General features: G+C 42.3%; 1 protein-coding gene across 1 annotated transcript in view; it reads right to left on the bottom strand.

The window, feature by feature from the left end:
• ARHGAP42 (Rho GTPase activating protein 42) overlaps window positions 1-20,582 on the bottom strand; it is a 201,969-nt gene that overhangs the window by 50,542 nt on the left and 130,845 nt on the right. Inside the window, exons 5-6 of the mRNA XM_072134180.1 lie at window positions 12,505-12,606; window positions 6,762-6,872 (exon numbers count right to left, since the gene is read on the bottom strand). Of these exons, the coding sequence (XP_071990281.1) occupies window positions 6,762-6,872; window positions 12,505-12,606 (213 nt within the window). The remainder of the gene's footprint in view (window positions 1-6,761; window positions 6,873-12,504; window positions 12,607-20,582) is intronic.

Raw genomic sequence — 20,582 nt, 5'->3', positions numbered from 1 at the left:
CGGCGGCCCGGACATGATAAAAGGTTAATTGTACAGATCCAGTTGACAGATATGTGTAAGAGACAATCATTCTCCTGTGCCCCCCCCACTCCACCGGTCTTAACCTTTTGCAGACGTCTCCCCCCCCTTTGTATTTGATGCAATGAATTCCAAGATTTTTTAAATCTGAAACCACACTGTATCTAGAAGACACATAGAAAATTCTAAATATTAAGCTAAAGGAAAGGAACATTGCAGCAGATGTTTAGGCCAGTGGCACACGTGGCATTTTGAACCTATTTTTGGGCTGTTTTGGCCGTTTTTTCCCCCATTTTTGTCCATTTTTATCAATTATCATAATTGGGGAAAAATGGAAAAAAGGCATGCGTTTTTAAACAGACTGCTTAAAAACGGGTTCAAAACGCCACGTGTGCCGCCAGCCTTAGGCCAATGGATTCCTGGCCCCGAAGCAAAGTTGGTAACACCTGCCCCAACTATATTACTTAAAATGGTGGTTTAGGTCCAGGTGTGATGGTAAACCCTGCACCCCCCGAACCTACAACCCTGGTGCCAATGCTATAGAGTGATGCCACACATGGCTTTTTTGGTCCATTTTAAGCATGTGTTTTTAGTCCGCTAAAAATCGCATGCGTTTTTGAAACGCATCCCTTTTCTACTGTTTACCATGTGTTTGACTGCTTTGAACCTGTTTATCTATCAAGATAAACAGGTTTTAAGCAGCCAAACGTATGGTAAATGGTCAAAAACCGGAAGCGTTATAAAAAAAAACGTTTTTAAACGCACTGAACCGCATGCTTAAAAACGGACCAAAAAAGCCATGTGAAAAAAGCATCACACGTCCCAATTCATAATGCCCATACATGTATAAAGGATTTCCCCAATAAAATTTTAATTCTTGCCGTGACTTACGAAATGCAAGTCTGACAAAGTGCCAATAATTTTGCGCAGGCCAAATTTTATTACGGTATGTGTTTAGGCAATTTTTATACCTACTTTACAGCGCCACAAAGGTCAGAACATTGCGCCTACATTTTTAAGGATATTTTAGTGATAAATAGAGAGATCTCTGAGAAGATCCATAGCTATATACCAGTGCATTGAGCATGTGTCACAGTGTAACTCTATGGAAGCTCTAGTGAAGCTCTTAGTTAGATAAAAGAGTGGAGAGTGCAGGTTCAATTCCCATCTGACAAAAAAAATAATTAATTGGATAACATAACATAATTTAGAGAGACCTTGTGTTAGGCAAAGCCCTTAGAGGTGTAGAAAAACCATGTATGAACAGATGATGGTATTTCCCCAATAGATGGTGATACATCTATTAGAAGGATTCCCTCGCGAAATCTCCTCCTCCTCATCTGCTCCCGACATCTCCTCAGAGGGGATTTACTCGCAGGAGCTCGTTCTGAGGTACAAAGTACATTGTGCATCCCCAAGGTACATCCTGCACCTCGAGTATAACCCGAGTGGGGCTTTTTCAGCACAAAAATTGTGCTGAACAACTAGACTTATACCTGAGCATATAAGGTATTAGCAAAACTGCTCAGTTCGCTGCTCGGATCTGTCTACAATCAAGACAGACTGCACTTTATTTAAGTCTTTGAGTGCGGAATAATGAGACAGACACAGGGGCATGCTCCATCAGAAAACAGTTTTATAGGAATATTAGTATTTTATCTATACAGAACACCACCAATCCAAGCATAAGGTGCTACTGGAGATTGTTGGCTTTGCAGTACCAATTATGGTAATACTCATCTATGCAGCCGTGGAGCACTGTGGCTGGTTCACTGCAAAATCTGAAACAGCAATGTTTTTCTATGTTTGACTTGTTGATGGCCTATCACAATAAATTCGGAAACTATAGGGGTCATACAAGAACTCCGAAATTCTACTCTTAGAATCATTTATTCCCACAAGTAATCCAAGGCCATGTGTTTTGACTAAAGTGTAGTGATGGCATCCAAGAACGTAAGAATGTCATGTGACTGAGATGTCTAACGACTTCCAGTGTCAATAAGACTTCTTCCATGCTGATCTATATGTTATATCCACCGATTTATCCTATTCCCAACAACAATAATGGAGCCAGAAAGCCTCTGGTGCTTCATTCATCGTGGGAGTAAAGCTTTCTCCAAAAATAAGCCTTAATTACAAATGGGTATATCTTCTGGGACCTGCACCTAAAACACAGTTCTGGTGTCTTTTTAAAGAGGATAATCTCCCCTTTAATATGACATAATTGTGTATATCTCTGTCTGTGTCTATAAAACAACAATTCTTAGGGGAGATTGTTACTAGGTGCCACAGTTCAAAAGATATTGCAGGTAGAAAGAACCAGGTTAAAAGTAATAAACTCCAATCTCATAAGGGATGGGAAAAGGTCACAGGGACAAATAAACTCATCATTGAGACAAGTCGAAGTGGTTTGGTCCAGCACCAGGGAAGGCACAATTAATCATTTATAGAGCTATAACACTGATTAACTACATACAAATTTATCCTAACAATTAGTATTAAAACAAATGACAATAATATGATCCATTTACATGACCAGAAATTCAGAATTAAAACTTTTGACCAAATCCACTGCTTGAAAAAGGAGAATTGACAAGTGTTAAAATCTCTTCCTCAAGATGCTATTTTCTTCTTTACACTAATCCGAAGTGCCTGAGGTGATACTAAGTGTTCTATCAGAGACATGGCAGCCGTGCTTTGAAACCTGATTAGTGATATTTTGTATATCTGACACAGGAACCGCTCGGTGCTGCATTGTCAAATATTCCATGGATAGTGATGACACTATATTCCATGGACAAAATGGCTCCCAGAGAGCGGGCAAAAAGCTTTGGAAAATTTTTAAAGAAATAGTTAAACCTTTCATGACTACCATGTTAGGAAAAAGGGACATCTGATGGGTCATGGTACTTAGATCCACTTCTTTCGAAATTCCACCTCCTCCCACAGAGCGGCCTCTTACCATATGTCATCACTCATCCAGGGTGAATCTTCAGAGGAACCATGTGTTATGCTACTGTATGTATGTCAAATTAAATTAGTATGTCCACTAGTTGTAGCTAGACCCAATTATTTCATCAGGACTTGAAACCACCAGAGTTGGCTCTACTGGCTACTGTACCATGTAAAGGAGTCTAAAGAAATAAGACTTCCTGAAGGAGAGAATACAAGAAACAATCTTTCACTGATTTCTTATCATATTTATCATGCGTAAATCAGATCAGAGATAGAACTTTGCCTACAACCATAACATGTACCCCCTTGATGATAACTTATTTCCATCTAGAACTTTGACTAACTTCCAGCCAATGGCATTATTGTATAAAGAACTTATTTCCAGTATGTGGTACCATCTTGAACTGACTATCAGCAAGTGGATTCATCTAGGACTCACTGTTATTATGTGATATGACCTTGGGCTAACTTCGAATAGGTTCTACCACCTCAAACTAACTTCCAGTAGGTGGTTCCATCTTAAACTAACTTCTAGAAGGCGGTATCATCTAGAACAAATTTCTTGTTTTGGGCTTACTTCCAGGGCCTGGGCCAAAGCACATGGCCAACTGGAGTGAGAGCTCCTCATCCCTTCTCTTTCGATAGAAGGCAGAGCAGGCGTGCCACAAATTGGTCCCAATATAGGACCTGCTCTATCCTTTTCAGTCACCCAGCAATTTGTGTGACCAAGTCACGGCCCCCAATATGTTTGTGTGCATGTAGCCTTCAGCCTTTTACACATGATCATGTGCTCAACAGGGCTGTATCAGTTTGTTTCGCAAGAATAGCACCGAGACGGAGGAGGTGAACTCCTGCGGACTTAAGCACAGCAGCAACACCTAGTGAACATCGGGCGCACGACCTTAGTGAATCCCGTCAGAACCTGAATCAGCGTTGGAGAACGTGCCGCTGGATGGAAAATGGACCGGGTAAGTAAATTTGCCCCACTGTGACCGGCTGCGATGCCGCCATTTTATCTTGGACAACCATCTAGTCGATGGTTTCCTCTTTTACTAACTTGTATGATCATGCAAGAGTAACTTCCGCCAGGTTTCAGAAAGCAAAATTCTTCTTCCAGCAAGTGGAATCATCTTGTACTAACTTCCAGGTTGTATAATCTTGGACTTATTTATGGAATTTGGTATAATTTTCGTGTATCTACCAGAATGTGGAATTGGCTTCAACTAAACTCCAGTAGATGGAACCATCTTGGATTGAGTTCCTTAGGGGGCTTTCAATTTATACCAAAGCACGTGTTACACATTTTGAGATTATCAGGTTGGCAATAAATCCAATACTGCTACAAGACAAAACCCGATTTAGAAGATGTCCCATTGGCAACCATGTCCTAAAAATGTACTGTAAGTCATTGTGACTTGGTATTCTTCAACCCCATGGTCTGGATGTTAAGGAACCTAGTGTAGGTCATAGTCTATCGCCACATCCTCCACCATTATTATTTTTTTTTTTTATAGAGGGGACAATTTGAGTAGTCGATGGAAATCTTCCACATCGTTACAACTCAAATTCTCGTCTCCATTGTACTTTTACAATCTTTACAGTATAAACATGAACAATGGAAAAAAGAATCTCATATAAATAGTGGTGCTCAGCCAGTGTGAATATAGCTGAGCCATCCATGTCTTTCATTTGCTGAGTCTACTTTCTGCATGCAATGCCCTTTAATCCCCTCCAAATACCAACAAAGAAACCCCTACTGCTCTGATTACTGTGGATTAAAAGGCAGTGTACGGAGGCGCAGCAGAAAAATCAATATTTCATGCATGGCGATGTTGTGCAGAACTTGCCAAGTGTGGGCTCCGGCACAATGCTTCATTGACAGATGTAAGAAATATAGAGCTGAGGAGTGAGGTATGCCGCGCTTGTCCTTCACCACGTAGAACAATTTCACTTCTCCAACACAAGTTCATTCTGATTACCTTTTCAGTTCTATGAAAAGCCGACTCCCATCCTCCACCTGCTCGTGGAGATAATATGGAGAGAAATCTCTGAAACACGGTTTCTGCTTTCTGAAGTTCACAGTATTTTTATTCGTGTTCATAGTTTTCTTAAAGGGACACCACCTTTTTTTTGTATCAAGTCTCTAAAGAAGGGATCTGAGAATCTAGTAGATTTCGGAGACCCCTCAAAGGGATTGTCTACCAAAACAAATGTTTAAAAGGATAAGTAGAAGACCCTAAGGGGGTCACCCCATATTGTTATCGGTTAAATTTCTCTGCAGTATCTCTGCAGCTGGTTTCCCGGGTCACATGACACCTGGGCAGCAGAATTCAGGTCTTCCAATGAGGTTCCATGTCCTGCTGCCTTCTAACGGATGGAAGGGGCTGTGCACCCATTACTGTATGCAAACCCTCTCCAATGTTGGTGGTTGGAGGGGCGTGCAGACTTCCTAAGCATGCCCTTCCGTGCAAACTGACAAGGGAGGGGTGTTCATAGATGGAGCGTGCTTATAGTAATGGTTGAATGGCCTCCTCCATCAGCTGGAAGCCAGCAGGACATGGGATGTCACAGGAAATCCTGAAAGCGGCTGGCAGCGGATCATGTGACCCGGAGGTTCTTGCGCTCCATAGAAATAGTTTACCATGGTAAGTACAATATGAGTGATCCTATTAGGGTCTTGTACCTACCCAAGTAAACTTTTGTATTAATGACCAAACTCTTTAATTGTCGTGTCCTTCTGTTTGGGTGTATTTTTACCTGCCAGCCTTTTGTATGGTGTACAGCGCCGCTCTGTCCCACAACAGATGGATATCAGCCAAGTGGCATAGTGGGACCATGAATTACTTACAGCATACAGACCACCAAATGCAACAGGTAAAGAAGACCTTTCCCTTCAACAACCCAAACTCTTTAAATCCTTAAACAGGTATTTTTCCACCGATTCTGCGATAAGTGGGGTTATTTTGCCAGTCCCAACCATTCCTGAGCAATCCGTGTTAATATATTACTGTTCTCTATAGTCTCTGCGATTTCTGCTTGAGCCAAGGACACTCACCAAGCATTAACCACCTAATTTGCATATATTCATGGTACCCTTTATGTTAATTAGGTTCTCTTTTGTCTGCCCCTCCCAACAGTGGAGAGGCTAAATACTGGGATCCAAATATAATGACATTGACTTCTCAGGGACAGCAAAAACAAAGTGCACACCAGGCTAACTATCTTTAAATGGTCATGTGATAATGTGCTGAAGCATTATGGGATTTATAGCAAAGTAGAGGTGAAGCAGGGGGAAGACAAAACTCAACAAAGAGTCTTTTTTTTAAGTAGAAGAAAGGCTGTACTGTGTGTGCACAAAGATAGTTCAGCTTGTATAAATGAATTGCAGAGTATGATATACACTCAGTTACTGGGTACAAGGATGGAAGATCAACATGCCCTCTAATTTATGGAAGAAATGGAAGAATGTGTACAAGGAAAAACTCCCCACAAAATTTTACATCATAGAAAGGAGTTTTTTTTTCTCAATTAAATGCATGACTCATCTTCTTCAATGTGGAGGAAAGTCATTAAATTAGATTACCCAGCTTTCAAGACTGTTACAAATTAGAAATTGTGGAAAGTGTTTAAAGTCTTCTTTATGACCCTTCTCTGCGGTTCTTTCCTTAATAAAATGCATAAATAATGCAAAACAACAAAAGTGCAATAAAAAAAGAACCACTTAACAGGAAAATAAAGACAAAAGGAGAAGAAACAAGAACGAGAAATCTGAGGACAATTATACCAACCGGCTCAACAAACTCGAATTTCTTCTTCTCCTGAACCTCTTGCACTTTGAAGATGTACTCAAGGGAAGCCTCGTAGAAGTTCTGGTGTTCTCGGTCAATTAAAGTGTCTGCCTACAAAAAAAAAAGAGAGAGATGCTCATTTCTACACTTTACTTGATGATGAACAGAAGCAACAAAATTGTGGTCGGGTCAATAGCTGATGGCTAGTATTCCGAGGAGATGGGTACAAAGCATGGAGAATGTTCTGCCGAGCTGGTAGTGGTGGGAATACAACATCTAATCACTATGGTTCACCTAGCTCAGTACTAGGCACATGACAGTACAAGCGCTTCTGCAATAGAGGCTGAATGGTAGAAGTTTCTTCCAAAGATTGCCTCAGGATATATCATTTGATCAACATTCCATGTTTTATAATGTAACATCAGTGTTGCCTGGTCCCAGCCAATGGCGTCTTCTCTGCTCATCATACTGAAGTCCTTGCAACAGGATCAGTGCTCCCCCTGCCGAAAAGGTGCAATCACTCCAAGCTCACAGCCAGTCTTCTGAGATATTTAAGGCACCTTTCTCTTCAAGAAGTTGCCTGAGCAAAAGTAAATCTAGTTCTTTCAGAGAAGATTATGGGGCTCATTTACTAAGGGTCCGAACGCTGCACTTTCTTCGGGTTTCCGGAATATTTCTCTTTTGCCCTTAATTGCCCCTGGTTTTTGGCGCACGCGATTGGCTTGTGGCGCATCGGTGCCGGCTTGCATGTGACAGAAATTGGGGGGCGTGGCCATCGGACAACCCGACGGACTCGGACAAACCGCGGAATTTAACAAAGGGAATGTGTCGCAAGATGAAACACTCACATGCACCAGGAAGAAGCAGGTGAACTCCGGCGGACCTCGGCGCAGAAGCGACACATGCAGGAACTCAGACGCACGATCTTAGTGAATCGCACCAGACCCGAATCCTCGTCGGACAACGCACCGCGGGATCTCGACAGGACCAGGTAAGTAAATGTGCCCCTATATGTGTTCTGACCTCAGGACACTTGTCTGAACGGAACCTGAATATTTTACTGCGCCTGGCCAAACCTTGGACTTTCCACTGACCATGACTTTCTGTGTCCCTCAGATAAATGACCTGCCTCCTATTACTCAACGAGGTAATAACGTGGTGGTTTCTGTGTTGTTTGTTATCCAGATCCCTGGTGGTGAAAGGTTAAAAACTATTCAAGTCAAATTTGTTCAATTACACGTGCCTTGTGTTATAGTGTCATGCATAACTATACTCCACATTGGATATTAAGACAAACACATTCCAAAGTGATTCATAGAGATAATCATCATTCCTTGTCTTCCATAATATCATATCATTTTTATAAGAAGCTATCGATACGCTTTTGTATCACAAGATATCAGACAACTAAAAGTAGAACATATAGAACATGTTTTCCAGCGTTGGACTAATTTGACCATGGACCCCCATCTCTAACTACTGAGCACCCATATTGCTTATATTGCCGTCCATTTTATAGGACATAATTTACTCATGTGATAAGAAAAGGATAAAACAGTATTGTATCAAATAGGTCCAGCCAACCAAGTTAAGATACAAGCCCGATGGGGCAATTACCTTAGCTCGTGGATGACATCAAGACAGGTTGACTGCGACTCCAGCTATTGCTTACACAAGCAAAAAATCCACAAAACCACAGGATACTGAGCATATTGAGAGTCCATCTCCCATAAAGTAACCAGATATGTTTCACATAGATGTTCCTCTACTGGCCACCAAGAAGCACTTATCTCATGTGTTTACCATTTGGGTCGGCTTGCTATGAAGAGCATGCAGTCTGTTTGTATAACAACTTTTCTGGACGACATTCACAGACATCAATGTTTGCAGATGAAGGGGAAATCACATACTTATAAGTAGCGTTTATTGTGACTTGTATATCCATTAAACCACATGCGCTGCATTTCCTATGTTCAGATATCAGGAGCTCTGTAAACAGTCCTCTAAAATAAACCTGTGGCAGGAGGCTTTTTATAAACGTGAGTAGAGGGGCGACATGTGGGATCGGTATCAGCGCCCGGAGGAAGATTCAATTAGACTATGACAACATCAACATAGAGTTGCTTTGTTTTATGCTTTTCTTTCGGGATACTCTGTCCACCCCTGAACGTGGACATGAGCCTGGAAGCTGAGAGGCCCGATTCCAAATTGTGCCAAACAGTACATAATTTGGTATTTCTGACGGGTAGAGATGAGCGGACCCGGCGTTCAAGTTCAGCGTTCGGGTATGGCTACCTGACCCAGACATATTTCCGGCCGAACAGCCAATCCCAAAAATGAACGCTCCTAGCAACTAGCCATGGCCAGTTGGCCAATCATAAGCCATAGGTAATTATTACTTGCAGGAGGTGATAAGGAGGGAAGGTCATTTAGCATATTTATGTCTCAAGGATCAGATCGATCTCTTCAATAAATGGGTTTTCCAGATTTACCATCAATGGTCTATCCTATCAGTAGGGGGCCGCCACCCAGCCCCCAAAATATCAGCTATTTGGCACCGTACTGGATGGCCCTTCCCGAATCAATTATTGATGGCCTAACTGGCTTCTTTTGGAACATCTAGCACCATATCTAATGTATATTGGCTATTGTATGGAAATTCTGCTAGTGAATGATATGGTTGACTTGGAGTCAGGCTTACAGGAGACTCTTAGAAGATAGGTCATCGTTATCATATTGGTGTAGGTCCAACATCCATATTCCCCACCTCTGGGGAAAGAATAGATAGCAAGCAGACAGTACAATTCTCCATGTAGTGACTGAACATAGTCACTGCAGCCCAGTTCCCATTCTAATCAATTGGAGGTGATCTGCAATGATCCGATTTGAGCACGACACCAAGATTTGAGTTGTGTACTTACTGTCTCATACTCTAATCCATTGGGCTGCCAGCTGTTGTACCACCACCAATCTAATATTGAGGACCCATTCTGCGGATAGTCCTTTAATTAGTGCACAATTCTGGTTCTGAAATTTTAGCTTTCTATACTTAGAGTTTCACGTTAAGACGTTTTACTAGATCAAGGTGCACATTATATCCATTACTGCAATATAATGAGTGTGTTCATGTGGCCTGGACCAGTGTCTGAGTAACTGAGCATATAAATCATTGTATATTTGGCATACATGTCACAGAACAAGCAGTTGCTACACTTTGCTGGGCAGGTGGCCATATTTGGAAATTACATGTACGTTTAGAGAACGGGAGCCAAACTACTTAGCGGCTTATTCATGTCTGTTATTTAAGCTAAACCCCACAGCTTGTACCTACTCTGCACTCGCCCCTGAGGACGCATGAAATAACGCTTTGTTATGACAATTAGAAGAGATTTCACCAAACAAATACTAAAAAATACAAACATTAAAGGAAGGCACTTGCTCCATAATTTATATATCCCGTAATTTTATTGGTTATCTCCTCTGTCCGGAATTTATATTTGATGCCTGTAGACTATACAGATGGTTGTGATGTATTATACTTAGAGGGTTTGTTTCATGTCTAGACACGAGAAGACCCAAAGTGTAGGTTGAGAAGTGAAGGCTAAGAAGCCAATCTGACAAATTAACGCCCCTAACACCAAGCTAATGTCCAGGGTGTCCCCATAACAAATAATAGCCATGACTAGTTGTTAGGGGAGTTAATTTTTTGGCAATATGTCCAGGTCGGAAAGAATGTGCCCGGACTCTGAACCCAAACCTACTCTTTGGGTCTGCTCCTCTCTATTCCTGTCCATATTGCTGCTTGCCACCCCTTTATACTGACCAGAATAACTTTTTATCTGGAGGTTTTTAGAGGACTTTTATCAGAATTTCCCCTGTAGAGCAGTGCCCAGGACAGGGGTGGCCCCAAAGCTATGCTGGGTCTACCAGGCACCATCAAGGTGTCACCAAGTGTTGCTGCTCTCCAGAAGGGATGGTAAGGCCTCGTGCAACCTAATGGGATTTATGTCCAAACAGTCATGGTCTGCACTGCACAATTTCTTCCTTACTAAAGAAACTCAGGTGCTAAGCAATACAAATAAATTATAGGGCTGACTTCTCCAATCTCCTCCCTGGCAGAAGGAGGCCTGGGCTAGCTGCACCCCTCTTTCTCAGAAGCCTTGTACCCTGGTCACAGACTAGAAGCCCAAGGTCTATGGCAGAGTATCTTCATCTCAGCTTCTTCTTCTGGTTGTTCAGGTAGACTGGCAGTCATCTCCTCCAAGCTCTGTTCCCTAACTGCAAGACATTAAAGTACTGGGACTATTCTCCTTATATATTCTCTACCAGGGGAGGATTAGTTACATTTTAACACAAACACAATGACAAAGCATTTCTCATAGTTCTCACAATATTTTATGGCAGAGTTTCTAAAGTGTAAACAACTTTCCAGACACCACCTGTCATTCCAGAGGTCAAGATGTCTGCTTGTCTGGTAAACAAGTCTGTTTTACTTCTGCAAAACAATTTGTGGAAATTACTGACTGAGAGATAGAGTCTGAGAGATACAGTCAGAAATGTCTCTCATTATTATTTAACCCTTTCTGCTAGTCTATACAGGTACAGTGAGAATAAACAGAATGCACATAAAAACCAATATAGATTAATGCAAGTTACCCCTTGATGTAAAATAAAGTATGAAATGCTGAGTTTGCATAGGGGAAATATTCAAATGTCCAAAGTTTTTAAAGTTCAATGCTCCTCTGATGCAGGACACTTACAGTAGTAGGTGGTGCAGGGGAATGGTGCACCTGGTTTCAGAACATAATTGATAGGGTAATTGTTTTGAGGAAAAATCATGAGAATCTTGTTTTATTGGTAACTGTCCTCATAAATGACATCACTGGGACCATAGATCCCCGATAGTTCTCAATGACCTCTACTGAGCGTATACATTGCTGCCAGAATATGTCTGCCAGGCGCGTATACAAAAAACTCCATGTGAACCTAGCCTTGGAGTGAAAGCTACTCATAAATTTAAGAAGGTTTTGGCTTATGAGTAGAGAGTTTAAGCAATAATTTTTAAGCGCAGATTTAAAGGGCTCCCGGGAGTCAATCTAGGGAAATGTAGTGTAGGATTACCTGGTGATTCATGTAAATTAAATTTACAAAGAGGGCCCAATCACATCCTCCACCAACAGGACGTAAGTATAAGGGCAACGGTTTTTCTCATGACCCAGTTAATTAATGGGGTGTAATTCCCCGCTTTGAAAAAATGTGATTTTGCGATACTCACAAGATATCTTGGTGTGGTCACCAACAATTGTGAGGAGAACCGCAGTCATGTAGGTGTCCTGAACCAAACTCGAGCAAATCTAACAAGTGAAAACATCTCTACCAAATAACACTACATTTTACATAATGTTATTAACCAAAAACTAACCAAAACTAACTAAAAACACAAGTTGGCAAACCTTTTATACCCACTTGTGTAATTATACTTGTCAATAATATATATTTTTCTAATCTTCCCCTCCCGGCAGCCATTGTCTTATTAGCCATCCATCGACCAAGTCATTAGTGCTAGACGGAGGGCGCGGACATCTCAGTAAGACATATTACCAGGCGTCTCTTGTACTCCCATCAGGCCAGATAGCATTTTTCCACTTCTCAAACACACAATGATGTCGTAGGCATAGACACATGAATAAACCTAGGGAACTGGTATTTGAAGTCTGTGCCAAGACAAGGAAGAACAATGTACCTCTTGTAAATGTGCCTCTTTCTTCTTCGATGACAAATTCAAGTGTTTCTCCAATATTGTATAATATTTCTCACTCTCTTTGTCAAACTTCTTCTTTCCTTCCTAAGAAACATAAAAGTCAAAGCATTAACATTCAGCATGCAATAGTAATTACTGACTAACAAGCTTAGCGTGCTTTCCTCAAGGACCACTAAAGCCAACATACGAGCTGGTGAAATATGAGACAACATCTCATAATGTTCGCTGTTGTAGCTGCATTGGTTTCAGGGCCTTCAATAGACTTGTTATCGCCGTACCAGTCAAAGGTCTACGCTAAGGTTTGTGGTTTAACGAGTAACACCAATTAATTGGTGGTTTGGATGGGTTCCACCTCCACTATACCTAGGAGGCCAGGTGAAGGTTAAGTCCTCCTTGGTCAGCAATCCATAATCTGCAGTTCCAAGGGTTGCCGGTTAATTGGTGGCTTGGAGATGTTCCACCTACATGATGCCTAAGAGAAAGGTTGAGGATTGTATAGGCTTAGTCATTCTTGGCCAGAAATGAAATAAAAAGGTGACTCTGATGGGTTCCATCTCCACAAAACCTAGAGGTAAATAAGAGGATTACATGGGTTTAGTCCTACCTGGTCAAAAACTCAGGGGTTGTTAAAACTCGGGTACCTACAAAATAATTGGTGGCTTGAATAGGTTTCTCCTTCACAATACCTAAAAGCACAGGTGAAGATGATCTGGGCTTAGACCTACTTGGTCAGAAACCAAGCGGCTGTTAAAACTTGTTTGGGTTTGTTCTTTACAATACAAGAAGGACAAGTGATGATTGCATCAGGTAAGTTCTACTTGGTCACAAACCCAGAGGCTGTGGAAAGGTGAGTATCTGTGTTAATTGTAGGTGGTCTGGATAGGTTCCACCTTCAGAATACAAAACTTCGTAGGAATTATGAATGCCAGAACTTAGTCAGACACCTTAATGTTTGAGATCTTCGACCTGTTATAGAATTACAACTTCAAAAATCTACAAATCAATTGAAGGACCATAGGCCATGAGTTTATTTTGCTTCACAATTGGACATTCATGCACCTGGAGCAAGAGGGGTTCAACGAGATGTCTGAGAAGTTTGAATAGCAACTTCCATTGATTTGTATTTTAAAGAGAAAAGTAACTTTAATAAAAGAGTGTTAAAGGGGATGTCTAGTCACAGCTTCTCAGTCTCTGGATTCTATCACCCACTGCTGACACTCTAAACATGGACATGTGACTGCAGCAGCTAACCATGGTATTGAAAGTTTACCATTACAAACAGTGATCGGCAGCGGAGGTTAAATGTCCATGACGGGATGTCCAACTGGCACACCCCCTAACAACATGAGTCTACGGGGGGTTTAGCTAACAGTCATATAATGGACTCAACTAGACTAATATGAAGTCCCTTTAAAGGAAATCCACCACCAGGATGAAGGATCGTAAACTAAGCACACTGACATACTGGTTTGTGCACCATCTGGCAGGATTCCTTCTTTTGCCCTGGTTTTTAAGAATAATAGGCTTTAAAAATTATACAAATGAGCCTAAAGGGCTTCAGGCTCCATTAAAACCTATGTAGCCTGGAGCTCCTCAGGCCTCATTTGCATAATTTTAAAGTCCTTTTTTTTGTATAAGGCTCAAGGAGCTAAGAGAAGAGTAGATCCTGCCAGAGAGGGCACACACTTGCAACTCCTGCACACCTTAAACCAACTACAGGACCATGGGGACCTGAGGTTTAGGGTCTACATAAATTCTCACCGTAGGAGCAATATAAAAAATTAAACATCTATTTTTACCTAGATGCGAGTCCAGTGAGGCAAATCGGACTCACGTCTTATATTCTTGCAGTCGCACACCTCTCACAAAGTGGGAAGAAGCCGGGAGATGACCCCGGCTTCATTGTGCATCCGCTGAACCCACGCCACATGCACAGTGAAGCTCGGGAGTACTACTCCGGCTTCATTGCCGCACCATGCAGGAACAGGTAAGTATTCATGTTTGTTTTTTTTTACTGCCCACACCTTGTAACTCATACAGGGCGATTTGGGGGTCCATAAGGACCTGTGGGTGGTTTAGTGTCCGGAATTGCGCTGGAATGTTTTCTTTAAGTTTGCCCTCTGATGATTTTGTGCAGGTTTGCAGTATCTCAGCATTGTGGCATCCAGTCTTCCCAAAAGCAGACAGCGGAGAATTCTGGAATGTGCAGCAGGGTGACATATTTTCCTCTGTAAAGTAATTGATTTCATATTCCTCATTCCATCATCTCAGTCCAATGACTTTTCCTGCCACCAAAGTGTTGCATGATATAATGGAGGATTACTTAAAGGGATCGTTACATCTTTTTCATCAGAGTATTCCTGTAGAGGCAGTATCGCTGTATCCAGCTCCTGCCAGAAGAGTCAATTTCTGCAATTATGTCAATCTTGAAGAATATGAAGCCTGCAGAATATATGGTAAATGCTTTATATACTGCATAAGGTTTGTCCAACAACAATCCGGAGGTTAGGGGATCATTTTGAAGTTGGCTTCTCTAGTTAGCGCCACTTCTACAATGATGGGACTTAGATTTGTTCTGTGGAATGTGTCCATCTCCGTTTCCTTGGTAGTGATGGTGCTCATCTGCAATACCAAGTGTGGCCACTAAGCATTGTATGGCGCTGTACTGTACTGTACTCATTTGAGCACTCAAAATCCCCATCCTCGACAATCCCTTTAACATCACATTATACATACGGATAAAAAAAATACTTGCCTACAGCAATTTCTGGGTGGCTCCCCCCACAAAAATCAGAGCTCCCAGAGTGCAAAGCTTCCACATTTAGGTAGCTCTAAGACATTTTGGTGGCTGTTTCGGCCCTTTATATGGGATTCATGTTCTAAAAAACAAGGAGGGGGTGTGCTTAGCCTAAAAAAAGGGGCTTGAAACCCAGAAAATCTTCCAGAACACATCGGGGGGGTTCCTTGCAATTTTTAATCCTGCAGACGTTATCTAATAGATGAGAAGTAGTCATTGTGAAAGACAACCCATTGACTGTGAGTACTGAAAGTCCTCAATTTTGGACCAAAAACTCTCAAAGGAGTTATAACAAGTTTCATTGTTAGGCGAAAACCTGCTGCATTCAATAGTAAGTGATTGTCTGAAACTGCTGAGCACAATGCTCGGGTATCTCAGGAACTCTCATAGACAGTGAATGGGAGTGTGAGAGAGACCTGAACGCTTTGCTCTGAAATCTTTGATATTCCCATAGTACTGAATAGAGTGGTAGGACAAATTATTGATCTGTTGCTCCACACATTAGTAAAAATGGGACCCCTATTCTTGAGATGGTGGTAGTCCCGGAAGTTGGATCTTCACCGGTCAACCCCTTTAAGCAGACTTATCAAATCTAGTGGCCATTAGAAGTAAATCAACCAATTAGATTCTGGCTCTATTGTTTATACAGTAGGTGGCGATATGCTACTAGGGGCAGCTGTTCTACTTCCTATTCAAACCAATTTTGAATCTTACTTGAAGTGGAAACCCCCTTTAAGAAATTTAATCGAGATGGAAAATATCTCTGATTCCCTCTAACCACTATAAAGGCTGTTTTCTCAGATGATTTAGGCACCTGCTGTTTCAATTTCAGCCATAAAACCTGTTTACTAGCGGGAAAAGGCGAGTTACGGTCTTCAGAACATTCCACTTGTAGGATTGTTGGATTCGCTTCCACCGCAAATAACTTCTGTTATTTTACTCATTCCGAAAACAAAAGAGGTTTTTTTTTTTCGATTCCGCCTTTTGTGTTGAAATCCAGTCTTCCCGCAATCTTCCAGGTTTCCTCGTGTCATATTAATCATAGCGTCCTCAGATAAAGCCGCCGTCCATTTATAACTTGGTCTTTATTTTACTTTGTGATAACATCAACCACAAGTGACGTCCGTAGAAGCCACGAGACTGTGAATATACATTGGGGGACATTAATCATGCGCCAAGATGGTGCCCACAACCCATCGGCACCTGTCGGATCTATCAAGAGCCTGATAAATCCTGGAGGGCAGCTGTGGTACTCCGCACCGGCAGGGCACTTCTACACCCGATCCGACCTAGTGTAGAACTGTACCATAGACTGTGTCTGAACGAGCGCAGGCTAAAGCCAGTGCATAGGTGCGGAGAAGCACTGCACCATTTGGCCTCATGCCAGGTATTGCGCCTATTCCAGGCCTTGTACACTAGAATTATGGCGCATAAGCCCCAGTATGTGTTCTCTGACTTCTACATAGATAAGAGGGAGATTAATAGATGTAGATATAACCATGCGCCGGAGTATGATAAAGCTCCGCCCCCACGCTGCCATGGCGGATACATTATGAGGCTTAGACTTCATGATCTGGCAAACAAAACTACGCCAGCAGTGAAAATTCACAGGTTTTCAGAAAGTGCGCAGGCAGGAACGCCCCGTGTAGGCCCACTGCCCCAGCCGCTGCACACTTTCACGCCCCCTCCACGCCCCCTATGGCGTAGAAATGGTGTAGGTGCATAATTAAGATAAGATAATCCTTTATTAGTCCCACAGTGGGGAAATTCACAGCGTTACAGCAGCAGAGAAGGTACAGAGCGTGAAGTACAAACTATGACAACAATAATATTAGGGATAAATGAACAAAAAGAAAAGGGGGATAAAAAGAATTTACAGGGTCCTAGGTGAAAAAGACTGCAGAGAAGCCTGGAGCTTGGTATATATCAGTTGTTTGCCAGATAACAGATGGGAGATAGGACATAGGATGAATTAGTAAAGGGAGAGTTGACATTTCATGCAGTTAGCGAGTGTGATAGGCTTGCCTAAAGAGATGGGTTTTAAGAGCACGTTTGAAGCTTTGGAGGGTGGGTATTAATCTCAGAGTCTGGGGAAGGGCATTCCAGAGAATTGGTGCAACTCGGGAGAAGTCCTGGATACGTGCATGGGAGGTTCGAATTAAGGTAGAGATTAATCTAATGTCACTGGCAGATCAAAGAGCACGGGAAGGGCGATAGACTGAGATGAGAGAAGAGAGATAGAGAGGTGCAGCATTATTCAGAGCTTTGTGGATGAGGGTTATTATTTTAAAGTGAATACGGAAGGAGACAGGTAGCCAGTGCAGTGATTGGCACAAACTGGAGGCATCCGTGTAGCGTTTGGCCTGAAAGAAGAGCCTGGCTGCTGCATTAAGAATAGATTGAAGAGGAGAGAGTTTAGAGAGTGGAAGACCGATTAGAAGGGAGTTACAGTAGTCTAGTCGAGAGTGAATAAGTGCAACAATTAGCATTTTAGAAGTTTCAAATGTCAGAAACGGCCGGATTCTGGAGATGTTTCTGAGATGCATACGGCTTGCTCGCTCTTGCCGTATGCATCTCAGAAACATCTCCAGAATCCGTCCGTTTCTGACATTTGAAACTTCTAAAATGCTAATTGTTGCACTTATTCACTCTCGACTAGACTACTGTAACTCCCTTCTAATCGGTCTTCCACTCTCTAAACTCTCTCCTCTTCAATCAATTCTTAATGCAGCAGCCAGGCTCGTCTTTCAGGCCAAACGCTACACGGATGCCTCTGGTTTGTGCCAGTCACTGCACTGGCTACCTGTCTCCTTCCGTATTCACTTTAAAATAATAACCCTCATCCACAAAGCTCTGAATAATGCTGCACCTCCCTATCTCTCTTCTCTCATCTCAGTCTATCGCCCTTCCCGTGCTCTTCGATCTGCCAGTGACAATAGATTAATCTCTACCTTAATTCGAACCTCCCATGCACTATCCAGGACTTCTCGCGAGTTGCACCAATTCTCTGGAATGCCCTTCCCCAGACTCTGAGACTAATACCCACCCTCCAAAGCTTCAAACGTGCTCTTAAAACCCATCTCTTTAGGCAAGCCTATCACACTCGCTAACTGCATGAAATGTCAACTCTCCCTTTACTAATCCATCCTATGTCCTATCTCCCATCTGTTATCTGGCAAACAGCAGATATATACCAAGCTCCAGGCTTCTCTGCAGTCTTTTTCACCTAGGACCCTGTAAATAAGATGGCGGCTGATGGCTGGTTCAAGCAGCAACATCGTTGTTTAGTAAATTATTTATTAAATTATTTTATATTGTTCCCTTATAAAGAATGGCTGGACCATTTTACAACCTCTTGTGTCACCCCCCATCCTCATAGTCTGTAAGCTCTTGTGAGCAGGGCCCTCACTCCTATTGTTCCATATGACTGTTTGTTCTTTGTAATGTAATATAGTTGTATATGTCCCCTATGATTTGTAAAGCGCTACGGAATTTGATGGCGCTATATAAATAAAGATTATTATTATTATTAAAGAGACAAGCAATGATCGGCGGTTTGATGTTTAGTCTGTGGATGGGACTTGCAGGGACTGGTTAGGTGGGGGGCGCAGGTTACTTCTGTTTGGGCCTTGTTTGTTGAACAGACTTGATGGCAGCGGGGAGGAATGACTTACAATAACGCTCCCTCTCACACTTGGGGTGAAGCAGTCGGTCACTGAATGTGCTGCCCAATGCCACCACAGCCTGGGATGGGAGCTATTCTCCAGAATAGACTTCAACTTACACAGTGTCCTCCTCTCAGCTACCACCTGCACTGTGTCAGGAGGACCCCCCAGGATAGAGCTGGCTTTTCTAATCAGTTTGTCCAGTCTGCTCCTCTCCCTCGCTGAGATGCTGCTACCCCCACAGACTACACCAAAGAAGAAGGCTGGTGCCACTACAGAGTTGAAGAAGGTCTTAAGAAGAGCCCCCCGCACTCCGAATGCCCTCAGCTTCCTCAGCAGGTGTAGCCGGCTCTGACCCCTCCTGTGAAGTGCGTTTATGTTCTCTGCCCACTCCAGTTCATTGTTGAGGAGGACACCCAAGTACTTATAGGACTTCACTGCCTCAATGTCTGTCCCATGGATAACCACCGGTTGAGAAGGAGGACCGTGCTTACGAAAGTCCACCACCATCTCCTTGGTCTTCCCAGCATTAATCCTAAGGTGGTTTCGCTGGCACCAGTCCACAAATTTCCGTATCAGTTCTTTGTATTCCCTGTCGTTCTCACCTGTAATGAGGCCTACTATTGCAGAGTCATCAGAGAACTTCTGGAGGTAGCAGCTACATGAATTGTACCTGAAGTCTGCTGTGTACAATGTGAAGAGGAAGGGAGCCAGAACTGTACCCTGAGGTGCACCTGTACTACTCATCACAGTATCCCAATTTGCAATAATTTCAGTCATTCTGGCCTAGAAAAGTGTCGTAGAAGCAGTGATAAATCTCCGCCATTGATTTCAGGTGCATTGTTAATCACTGCTCAGACCGATTTATTAATGTGTTCATGTATACTGCTTTATTACTTTCTTATACATTGATGTATTGCATTTCACTGGATATTATAATGACTGACGTTTTTATATGTATGATGAAAAAAGATTTATGCACTTTATCCCATTTAAAATATTTAATGAGATGTTAATCACCCATGATTCATCTGGATGCATCATGGTACTGTGAAAGGTGTATCTCACCTAAAAAATGAAATCCTGGAGTGCTGCCTGCTGTTCAAATGTATGAATATACATTGGGTAAAAAGTATTCAGATCCCTTTAAATTTTTCACTCTTTGTGTCATTGCAAACAATTGGTAAGATCAAAAAAGTTCTTTTTTTGGCTCATTAATCTGCACTCTGCCCCTATCTTGACAAAAAAAAAGAGAAGTGTAGATATTTTTGCTAATATATTAAACAAGAAAAACTGAAATATTCCTAAAAGCACAGTGGCCTCCATAATCCTTAAATGGAAGAAGTTTGGGAGGACCACACTCTCTCGACCTGGCCATCCAGTCAAACTAAGCAATTGTGGGAGAAGAGCCTTGGTGAGAGAGGTAAAGAAGAACCCCAAGATCACTGTGGCTGAGCTCCAGAGATGCAGTAGGGAGATATGAGAAAGTTCCACAAAGTCACCTATCACTGCCGCCTCCACCAGTCGTAGCTTTATGGCACAGTGTGCCGACGGAAGCCTCTCCTCATTGCAACACATATAAAAGCTGTATACAGTTT

The sequence above is a fragment of the Engystomops pustulosus genome, chromosome 2, assembly GCF_040894005.1.
Source record: "Engystomops pustulosus chromosome 2, aEngPut4.maternal, whole genome shotgun sequence".
Taxonomy (NCBI): Eukaryota; Metazoa; Chordata; class Amphibia; order Anura; family Leptodactylidae; genus Engystomops; species Engystomops pustulosus.
Note: the sequence above shows the minus strand (reverse complement) of the source record. Positions and strands in the feature narration are given on the sequence as shown.